This window comes from Alosa sapidissima, chromosome 20, assembly GCF_018492685.1.
Source record: "Alosa sapidissima isolate fAloSap1 chromosome 20, fAloSap1.pri, whole genome shotgun sequence".
In the NCBI taxonomy this organism is placed as follows: Eukaryota; Metazoa; Chordata; class Actinopteri; order Clupeiformes; family Clupeidae; genus Alosa; species Alosa sapidissima.
In genome coordinates this window covers 23,184,853-23,196,717 of record NC_055976.1, presented here as the reverse complement: position 1 = coordinate 23,196,717, position 11,865 = coordinate 23,184,853, and the positions used below count along the sequence as shown (strand labels likewise).

Here is an 11,865-nt window from a genome sequence, read left to right as displayed (position 1 = left end):
TAAAACCTCATGCTCTCTCTCTCCCTCTCTCTCTCTCCCTTACTCTCTCTCTCTCTCTCTCTCTCTCTCTCTCTCTCTCTCTCTCTCTCTCAGTAACAACCCGACCCATAAGTACTTCCTGGCCGTGGACCCAGTGTCTGGGGCACTCTTCATCTCCGACACCAACTCGCGGCGGATCTACCGGGTGCGCTCGCTGACCGGTGGTCGGCTGCTGGCGGAGAATGCGGAGGGTGGTGGCGGGCACCGGGGAGCAGTGCCTGCCCTTCGACGAGCGCTGTGGAGACGGCGGCAAAGCCGTGGAGGCCACTCTCATGAGCCCCAAAGGTGAGATGGAGAGACTGACGGAGAGAGAGAGAGAGAGAGAGAGAGAGAGAGTGAGTGGGAGAGAGAGATTTTAAAAACCCTTTATTAATCCATAATATGGCTCAAGGATACCTTGAAAACAGAGAGAGTAGATGATGGTCATCTTGGCCTGATGAGGGATTTCATCTCCATTAATCTGCAGTTTAGGGGCATCTCAACACTGCTGCATACACTACTCTTCCTTGGCCTGAGCCTGAGGTTGGGTAAGCCTGAGCCTGAGGTTGGGTAAGCCTGAGCCTGAGGTTGGGTAAGCCTGAGCGTGAGGTTGGGTAAGCCTGAGCCTGACGTTGGGTAAGCCTGAGCCTGAGGTTGGGTAAGCCTGAGCGTGAGGTTGGGTAGCTGTGCCGTAGTGGATGCTGTTACGCTGCCCAAATGAAGTGGAACTGAATTGAGTTGCGCTGAACGGGAGGCGATAGGTGGCAAAGGGGACTGTGGAGGAACAGAGGGAGTGTGGGATTGCAGACTGATAGAGAGAGGGAGGCAGAGAAGATGTTAAGGGAAAATATACATAATTGAAATGAAAGAGGAGGAGAGAGACTGAGAGAGAGAGCACAGCAGGCCAGGTAGATGGAGCCAGAAGACAACGGCAAATAAAACAGTATAGAGAAGGCAAATAAAACAGTATAGAGAAGTAGTATAGAGAAGGCAAATAAAACAGTATAGAGAAGTACCGAAAAAGTTAGAGTGGCAGAGAGCATGGTAGAACAGTTTTGAGTAGAGGAGAGACATGAAACGCAGATTTGTGAAGGGCTAGTGAGAGATAGTCATATAAATATATATATATATATATATATATATATAGAGAGAGAGAGAGAGAGAGAGGTGCGAGAACAGAGTGGAGAGTGACTCCAGCGTGTAGGTGGCTTTCTATTTCAGGGGATGAGATTGCAGTCACACTGAGCTCCTTCACAGATCCACTAAGTGACAACAAACCTCCAGAGGAACGAGAAGTCCATCATAGCAGCCACTGCTGATTAGTGCAGTCTTCCATACAGTAGGAGCACTAACTTTATACACACACACACACACACACACACACACACACACACACACACACACACATAGTATGTTCATACGCACATGGCAACAGGCACACGTGTGACATGCCGCATTAAAAGATCAGGCAACAAAAGAAATCGCCTGAAGACAATTAATCAAAGAATATTAAAGCGTAGGTGCTATCTTTAAGCCACTTAGCTGAACCAGCCAGCTGTATAATAGTCATCCCTTTGGCAACTTTGACACTGGAACTTGAGGCTTTTAGACACATACTCACACAGAGAGAGACACACGCGCACACACACGCACAGACACGCATACACACACACATGCGCGCACAGTCAGCCACAGGTGCTACTTCTTTCGATCACGTTCACTCCCACCCCCCCCCCCCACCCCCCCATCACACCCAACATGGATAAAGAGTGTCTGCGAGCGCAGTCCTCCGTGAGCGAGGGAACATCCTAACCCAGAGATTTTAATTAATTTTCCAGTTTGCTGCTGGGAATTGGAGTCTCTTGTGCGCCTTTCCCTCCTTCTGTGAGTAAATGCAGTAAGTAAGACAGCTACAACCCTCTGAAGGTACGGCTAGGTGGAGGCGTGGGGGGGGGGGGGGGGGGTGTGATTAGAGCAGGGAATTAGAACACTGGTGTATGTTAGTTTAAGGACCCGGGGGCAAAATGTCTCAATAGTATGTCTAAGCGCACAAAATAAGGAGGGGATCATGGATTTCACGCAGTGAGAAAAAAGGAACCTTCTCTGTGTCATTGTGTTCTCAGTGCTCAAAAGACCCATCAGCTGTTGCTGCTGCTGCTGCTCTCCAAATGATGCGGATGTGGAGCTAGAAGGGGAAAAGGGTTTAAGTTGGAGGGGAAGGATCAATATGTCGACCTCCAGTGTGTGTTTCTGCCAACTGGAGGGTTTTTTCCCTCTCACACTGGCAAAGAGAAAAGTGGAGAAAAAAAAAAAACGTGTGTTCTTGATCTGACACAAAACTGTCAAGGATGTCATGCTGTCACATTTTTCCATCTTGGGTAGAGAGTTGAGAAGCGAGAGATAGAGAGCTAGAGAGAGTGAGAGAGGGAGAGAGGGAGAGAGAAAGAAATAGAGAGCTTGGGGGTGTTAGACAACATGGAGCTGAAGAGCTTTTGGACTCGGGCACCACTGAGACAGCCCCAGCTAAGCTGCCATCACCAACCTTTTGCCATTCTTCATCCTGTCTTTCTTTTTTTTCTTTCTATCTCCTTCCCTCTCTCATTCCATCTTTGTCCCTGGGTCTGTGTCTCTCATCTCTTCCTGCCCTTGTTTTTCACTCTGGTCCTTCTTTCTCTTCGTCTGTTGGATCCTCTGCATGTTCCCTTAATCCCTCTTTTATCCTCTTTCCCTTTCTTCTCTTCCCCCTCTCTCTGTCTCTCACATCACTCTCTCTTTTCTCCTTCCAACCATCTTGTACACAGTTGCCCTCTTCATCTCTCTCTCCGTTTTAATCTTTCTCTCTCCCTCTCTTCGTCTCTCCTGTCCTTCTGTCCCTTTCTCCTCACTCTCTGTTTTTATGATTCTCTCTCTCCTCAGTTTCCTCTCTTTCTCTCTCTATTTCCTTTTCACTTTTCCTGTCTTTCATCTCTCTATCTCTCCATCTCTCTCTCTCTGTGAGCTGGCTCTGTCTTCAAAGTCTGCCCGCCTCCTCTCCTCAATGGCCGCCCACACCCGTCTGACTGTGTGTGTGTGTGTGTGTGTGTGTGTGTGTGTGGTACACAAGCGCCCCAGCCCTGCTATTTTGAGCGCCCCGCCGAAATAACCGATTCCGCCATTTAGAACGAGACGAATGACACAGAGTTAACTCTGGAGGGCAGACAACAGGGAGGGGGGGGGGGGGGGGGGGGGGGGGTTAGACTAATGAGAAAAAAGAGATGAATGAAAAAGATAAAGGGAGAGATGAAGGAAGATGGTGGGGTAGAGAGAGAGAGAGGGAAGGAGAGCGAGAGAGAGAGAGAAAGAGAGAGAGAGAGAGAAATGAGGACACAAGTGGAGTTCAAGAGTTCGATTATGCTTCAGCAGCAGTGTTGCGGCGGCGGGGGAATAATGAGGCAGGGCTGTGGGTGGCAGCGCGCTCGGCGGGCATGAGGGGCATGGGGGGGGCCATCCTCTGGCACAGCTGGTTATTAGCGCCATATCAAAGAGTTTATTTGTCAACGTCTCGTCTCTCCCGACGCCGTTGTCTGCCAAGACGCCGAGATGAAACGGGCAGTGTGTGTTCTGATTGACACCTCACCTTCACTCTCGTCTTTTCTTCTCTCTCTCTGTCTCACACACACACACACACATACACACACACACATACACACACACACACACACTCACTCACACACACACACTCTCTCATATCCCATCAGGTATTGCAGTGGATAAGAATGGACTCATGTACTTCGTGGACGCCACCATGATCCGGAAGGTCGACCAGAACGGAATCATCTCCACCCTGCTGGGGGCCAACGACCTGACCGCCGTGCGGCCCCTCAGCTGCGACTCCAGCATGGACGTCAGCCAGGTGAGCACGTAATGCATTCTGGGACAGCAAACACCACTCCCCCTCCCTCTGGGGAGTACTTTGACATGGGGTGACATTGTCATTGTGTAGCACTGAGGGTTTGGTGGTGTGGTGTGTGTGTTTTTAGAAGAGCCCTCTGCACACACACTCGACTGTCCTCACCTGTCCCCACAACAGCCTCCGATCTCTGACACCGTTAGCACAGAGAGCCACTTCACTTTGTTTGTTTCCAAACACTCAGCGGGAATAAATATGGTCTCACTTCACACAGAATCAACCACTTACAATAAAGAAGCTAATTAGTGTTATAAATTAGCTGCTCATTTGACGTGACGATAATATTTGAAATATTAAATTGCTAATTACCAACCATTTCGTTCAAAAATTCTAAAACAACGTTTTTTAATACTTCAAAATAACATTTGATAAATGAACCTTACATTTTTCAGTAAATATATAGATAGATAGATAGATAGATAGATAGATAGATAGATAGATACTTTATTGATCCCCAGGGGAAATTCAAGGTCTCAGTCGCATACAGACATCACACACACATTCACTAACAGCAGAAAAAAGTAATTAAAAGTATATAATATAAAAAACACAACCAAGCAATAAGGACAGTAGAAGATAAAGAATTTACTAAAATACAAATTATACTAAATAACACTTAATCTACATCAATTCTAAAAACAGTATCCACATAGTGGGTGATTAATCAAGAGGCGCTTGCAATGGCTGAGGCAGGGACTGAGCCTGTGATTCTCTGTGCATAGTAAGGTAAGGTAAGGTGCTCTGTGTGAGTGAGTGTCATGGTGATGGTGCAAATGAGTAAGTCCAACAGTGCAACAATGCACTAAAGTCTAGAGACCAGCATAAAAATAAATATGGACATATCAGCGAGTAGGCAAGGTAATATAAAAAAAAAACTATATCTGTATATATCTGCCGGCCGGGTCCAGTCCCAGCGTCACCACCTGGTTCTCGGGCATGAGCACCAGCCTCAGCAGGCCTGCCGATCCGCCGCCACCTCCGTCGTATATACACCTCCGTATATATAAGTGCGGGCGCGGCCACAGTTCGGCTATGTGCTAATATAGCACGCAAACAGTGAGGCAGTAAGACAGTGGTAAAAGTGGCTAGTGGACAAACAGTATCCAAACATGGAGGGGGTGAAGAGGCAGACAGACTATGCGGAGAAGTCTATTTCTCCTCTTCCCTTAAGTGAGGCATTAAACAGTTCAATGGCCCTGGGGACAAATGACTTTCTCAGTCTGTCAATTGTGCAAGGCAGTGAGCGAAGTCTCCAGCTGATCAGGCTCTTCTGCTTTACAATAGTGCTGTGGAGTGGATGACACTCATTGTCCAAGATGTTGATCAAACAAGTTTGTTTGTTAGCCATAGGTGTGTAGATTTGAACAAAATCTAGTTTGGTTCTTACCGAGGCTTTTACTGCCTGAAATATCCAATTTTGTTTACCATGCTCAGAGTTTAGTGCTGGGCTGGTGGATGCCTATTCCCAACCTTTCTCACGGCACATCAACGGTGAAGGTAGATGTGGGAAACAGCATGATCGAAATCATGTCTGAAAAAATTGAAAGGTAACACTTTATTTTAATGTGTCGCTGTTACAGTGTACGTACCTAATTAGGTACAGTGGTACAACCTGTGTAACAACATGTACTATCAGGTACTATCATTGTACTTGCATTATGTATTTGTGGGTACCTACATATAGTTGTTACATTGTAATACTGAGTGCTTTTACAAAACTTTGCCAATTTGCCTAAATTTTCATCAGAGGCAAAGAGCTGACCTGAGACCTGCTGGATGGGGTAAATCTGGTCATGATAGATTTGATATACAAACCATTCTTAGCTCCAGTCAAGGCCTCATTGTCTTCAATGTACATGTAACAGCTGTGCTGCTACAACCTTGTTACTCTTTGATACAGTGGAATAAACCTATTAAGTGTACCAGTTAATTACTTACATGTACATATGAATGTATGTTGTGTCTTCGATGTCTTGGAACAGGTCTACTAATTCACATGTACTGTGTGGTGTAACAGCAGACACATTTCAACACATCAATTACAGGATGCATGACATCATTGACAGGATGTATATAATATGTACATGTGAGTACTTAACTGGTACACTTTATTTTAATGGGTTTATTCCACTGTATCAAAAGAGTAATAAATGTGTACCAACACAGTTGATACATGTACTACAGTATGTAGGGTAATGGCAGACATGTTCCAAGACACCAATGACACAACATACATGTAATATGTAATTGTAAGTACTTAACTGGTACACTTCATTTTAATGGGTTTATGTCACTGTATCAAAGAGCAATAAGTGTGTACCAACACAGTTGATATATGTACTATGTAGTGAATTAGTAGACCCGATTTACCCCATCCAGCAGGTCTCAGGTCAGCTCTTTGCCTCTGATGAAAATTTAGACAAATTGGCAAAGTTTTGTAAAAGCACTCAGTATTACAATGTAACAACTATATGTAGGTACCCACAAATACATAATGCAAGTACAATGATAGTACCTGATAGTACATGTTGTTACACAGGTTGTACCACTGTACCTAATTAGGTAGGTACACTGTAACAGCGACACATTAAAATAAAGTGTTACCAATTGAAATATCTAATACCCCTATTACAAATAAAAATGCAGTCTAATAAATAACACGTTTAATTGCGTTTAGCCTCCACTACATCCCTGGTACCACTGAAAACTTTTAACTTAAACCTCCTCCAGGGGTGGTTTAAATTAAACTGCTAGTCCAGCTTTATCCTGGGTTTAAAATTACTGGTGCAACAGACTTGCATTTAATCTAGGTTTAAGTAGAAAATTAATCTGGGATTAACTGGGGTTTAAATTTAACCAGAGTTTAATTTAAACTCAATTTAAACTAGGTTTAAGGTTGGTGCAACATAATTAATCATTACCCCATGATTTAATCCAGTTTAAAAGTTAAAACATGTTGGTGCAACCCGCCCTGAATTTCATGACTCACTGTGTCACTGTGGCTTTCGCAGGTGCGGCTAGAGTGGCCTACAGACTTGGCGGTGAACCCCATGGACAACTCTCTGTACGTCCTGGAGAATAACGTCATCCTGCGCATCACCGAGAACCACCAGGTGAGCATCATCGCCGGGCGGCCCATGCACTGCCAGGTGCCGGGCATCGACTACTCGCTCAGCAAGCTGGCCATCCACGCCGCACTGGAGAGCGCCATGGCCATCGCCATCTCGCACGACGGCACGCTCTACGTGGCCGAGACGGATGAGAAGCGGCTGAACCGCGTGCGGCAGGTGTCCACGGGCGGCGAGATCTCGCTGCTGGCCGGTGCCGCGTCCGAGTGCGACTGCAAGGACGACGTCAACTGCAACTGCTTCGCCGGCGACGAGGGCTACGCGCCCGACGCCAGCCTCAACTCGCCGGCCTCGCTGGCCGTCTCGCCCGACGGCACGCTCTTCGTGGCCGACCTCTACAACATCCGCATCCGTGCCGTGCGGCCCAACCGGCCCACGCCCACGCCGACCGGACGCTTCGAGGTGGCCTCGCCAAAAGAGCAGGAGCTCTACGTCTTCAACGACGAGGGCCTCCACGTGCAGACCATCTCCCTAGTGACCGGCGAGCCGCTGTACAACTTCACCTACGCCGCCGACGGACTCCTCGCTGCCATCGCCGACAGCTCCAACAACACGCTGCGCGTGCGCCGCGACGGAGGTGGCGGCGGATCGGCAGGCCTGCTGAGGCTGGTGCTCATGCCCGAGAACCAGGTGGTGACGCTGGGACTGGACCCGGCTGGCAGCCTGCGCTCCGTGTCAGCGCTCAACCGTGAGATCGTGCAGCTGGGCTACAGCGGCAGCACGGGACTGCTGGCCATCAAGGCCGACGAGACAGGATGGACCACCTTCTATGAGTGAGTGGCCGTCTCTGTAAATATGTGTGTGTGTGTGTGTGTGTGTGTGTTTGTGTGGGCATGGCCACACTGGGTGTGTTTAGACTAACCTGCTTGTGTATCTCTCTTTATATGTGTGTGGATTTTCATTTACATGAAAGTTGTGTGTGTGTGTGTGTGTGCCTGTTTGTGTCTAATATTTGCAAAGTAAGCAGCACCTGTACACGTACACAAAAGTGTACACACAGATCATGCACATGAGTATGTGGATTGAATCTGGCCCTAAAACCTGCTGAACTCCGGTACAATTGGAGACAAATCCATCAAGTGCTATCTGCCGAGGCTCGTCTTTCAGCCGCCACCCACAGCCACCGCTCTGCAGGCAGGAACAGAAGCAAACCTGCCTGCTATTCTGAGCGCCCAACCCTCCCTCCTGCCTCTCCCCCCTCTCCCCCGCTAACACAGTGCGTGCGCAGAGTGCACACTGCCAAAACGAGAAGGACACGAGTGACACCACAGACAGACAGGTAGACAGAGAGACAGAGAAACGACAAAGGTGAGGAAAAGGTAAAGTGAAATAATTATATCAGAGACGGATGAAAAATGTGAGAAAGAGAGAGAGAAAGAGAGAGAGAGAGAGAGAGAGAGAGAAACCAGGACAAGCAAAAGCATTCAGGAGGGCATGTAAAATGTAATCTATATTGCTTTGATAATTTTTATATATTTAATGGTGGCTGTTTTGACTTATCAAAACCTCTGTATGCTGCCAGAGGAATCTAAATCAGGCTTTTTTGAAGTTTGTTTCTCCGACAACTGGCCCGATGAAATGGAAGGATCTGTGTAGCACTGCTGCCCTCTAGTGTCCCTCTGTGTAACTGCGCATTCCCCCATCGCACTTCCTCAACCGTTACCAGGTGCCAGTGTGCAGAACGCCGCAGAAAGGGCTATTCCCAGCACTCAGCTGTCCTTGGAGAGAGATCTTTCAGTTGGTGACAGATCAATGACAGTGTCTCCACACCATACCATCACTCCCTAGAGAGAGAGAGAGAGAGATGAAGAGGAGGGAGAGAGAGGGAGAGAAAGAGAGGCCTTCAGAGAGTGAGTTTCCCTGTCGCGCCAGTATGGAGACATACTCCCTGGGAGACGTCTATCTGTCATGTGATCCCAGCAGTGCTGGCTGGCTCGCTCCAATCCTGAATCAAACTGTGTCGCCAATATGCTCTATACACACACGCAATATGTGTGTGTGTGTGTACCACATTTCTGTACCACATGCCCGCCGCTAGCAGCTCACAGGAACATAATTAGGCAAGGAAGGGGGTGATCACATTTATAAAAATATCTTCTGAACTAAAGTTTTTTTCACAAATTAGAATGCAGTGATGTCAGACTAAGTCTCTATGTTAGTTTAGTGTTCCAGATCCAAGCCTTTAATAGGACACAGACATGTTTTACAGTTCAGTCAAGCCTGATAAGCCTGATACCAGCTGTGCTGTTGAACACATCCTGACCTGGCTCAGTTCTGGCTCTCATCTGGTCTAGCTCTGGCCCAGATCTCTCTGATTTGAAAACCTGACCTGCGCCATAGGTCAAAGGTCAAATTGCTTGTTTGAAGATTTCTGTAGATCTCTGACAGCTGATCCCAAGTTGACTCAAACGGATCATGCAAATACCACCAGCTCCATAACAGTAGAGGTGACCCCTCTCCGCTCTTCTGTGCCTGTTCCAGGTACGACAGCGAGGGCCGCCTGACCAACGTCACCTACCCGACGGGGATGGTCACGAGCCTGCACCGCGAGATCGAGCGCTCCATCAACATCGACATCGAGAGCTCCAACCGCGATGACGACGTCACCGTCATCACCAACCTTTCCTCGGTGGAGGCATCCTACACTGTCGTACAAGGTCAGGCAAGGTCATCAGTGGCCTGCTCTTTCCTTACCAGTTCTGAGAAAGGAAAGTGTTCAATTGCTGTCCAGGAAGCAGTTCAGTGCAATACATCTCACATGTGCACAGCTAGGCATCTCTCAGCAGATTTGAATAGACCCTTTCAACAATAAAAACAAAAACAATGCTTGAACGTTTGGTTCCCAATCTACTTCCTCTGCATTAAGATAACATTATGGAATGTTAAAACGGAAGCCTTGTGGGGCCAACTATGATGCTGATAATGGAACTCTCTCTTGAAAGGGTCTATAAATAATGGAAGATGGGTAGACACATACACATACATAATATACCACCTCAAGAGCAAGAGAAGAAATCATGCATAAATCTCTCAAGGTATAAATATATGTTATTGTTTATTTGTCTTTATTCATTAGTCATTAATCATTGATCTTTAAATACTAGTTATGCTGTGCAATAAAGAAGGCATAAATAAAAAAATAAAAGGCAAAAAATAAAAGAAGGCATTTCACATTAAAAGGCTATAAGTGTACAGCCTTCTTCAAGAAGTCGCTAAGACTCAACATCCCACTCCAGTCTGTCTTTCTCCCCAACAATTATCCAGTTTCACAATGATATGTCTGTAACATGGCCTCTACCCAGTCACCCAGCCACCTAATAAGCATTCTCATTCGTAAAAACTCCTAGATGAGATTATCATTAATTATGTGTAATCCCAAATCATTTCGAAGCCCTTTATGTGTAAGATCCTGTTAAGAGTTCTCATTAGGTTGCAGTGATGAAGGATTTGTGATGGATGCTTAACAGAGCTGTATGTGACATGCCAAGCGGCGCTTTGAAGTGCGAGTTATTTAGAGGATTTTTGCAGACTGTGCGGCAAGTTATTGTGATGAGAGTGGCAGCCGAAGCCTTTCAGGTTCATTCAGGACACACACACACACACACACACACACACACACACACACACCCACACACACACACACACACACACACACACACAGTCACACAAAGGTTCCGGAACATACTGAAGAAAAACCGCTGACACTGTATCACTTTCACCTCCCCCCGAGTGTGTGTATGTGTGTGTGTGTGTGTGTGTCTATTTGAGTGTGAGGCCCAAACACATTGTCTGTCTCTTTTCTCCCCATGAGTCCCATTCTCTCTCTGTCTCTCTCTCTCTACCCTCCCACCTCTCTTTCTCTCTCTCTCTCTCTCTCTGTCTCTGTGGGCTGTGATGGATGCCATCAGAGCAAAACTCATTACCTGCTGTTGTGTACACCCTCCTGGCCAGTCTGCCTCCACACACTCCGTCCCTCCGCATAGTTTTCCTGTTTAGCACGAGGTGTGTGTGTGTTGGGAAGACTGATATGCCCCCCCCCCCCCCCCCCCCTTTGTTTGATGACCCCCCCAGTGGGTCGGCTACAGAGGAAATAAATTCAGCCTTCAGTAAAACTACACATCCCAGAGGCTGGAGGGGAGGATGAAGGGAGAAAAAAGAGAAGGAGGAAAAGAAGGGAACCAGGTTTGAGGATTTATGGATGGATGAGCCCTGGGGGCTGTAAAGTGGGAACACTATTTGGCTAGCGCAAGCTGAGTCATTTAGAAACACCTCGTCCAGGAGCTCAGGAGTGTGTGTGTGTGTGTGTGTGTGTGTGTCTCGGCATCTAGTTACTTTATAAACAGCTTGGGCTTGCTTTCTTTCTTTCTTTCTCTTCCTCTATCTCTTGTTATGCCTCTCTCTCTCTCTCTGTTAAACACATAGCACCCCTGTCTCCTTTTATTGAGTCTTTGCAACACACAACAGCACCATCTCTCTCTCTCTCTCTCTCTCTCTCTCTCTCTCTCTCTCTCTCTCTCCTCCCTACCCATCTCTCTGCACTGTTGTTCATGCACTCTCTCTCTCATATTATGATCCACATGAAGGGTAGAAGATGAACTTCCCGACACCATCCTTAGGAATACGATATCTAAAAGCACTACATCCATTTCCAAGTCGGGAGCTCAGTGAGGTGCCGCAGGGCTTTCTCTACGCGGTATATCATCACTGCTCTGTTCAAGCTGCCTCCCAGACAGACTGCGTTATCTGATAACCATTTTTTAAAACAATGAA

General features: G+C 47.1%; 1 protein-coding gene across 1 annotated transcript in view; it reads left to right on the top strand.

Moving 5' to 3' along the window:
• Positions 1-11,865, top strand: part of tenm2 (teneurin transmembrane protein 2) — a 230,263-nt gene that overhangs the window by 211,272 nt on the left and 7,126 nt on the right. Inside the window, 5 exon segments of the mRNA XM_042075480.1 lie at positions 94-229; positions 231-324; positions 3,756-3,910; positions 6,979-7,868; positions 9,577-9,752. Coding sequence (XP_041931414.1) covers positions 94-229; positions 231-324; positions 3,756-3,910; positions 6,979-7,868; positions 9,577-9,752 — 1,451 coding nt within the window.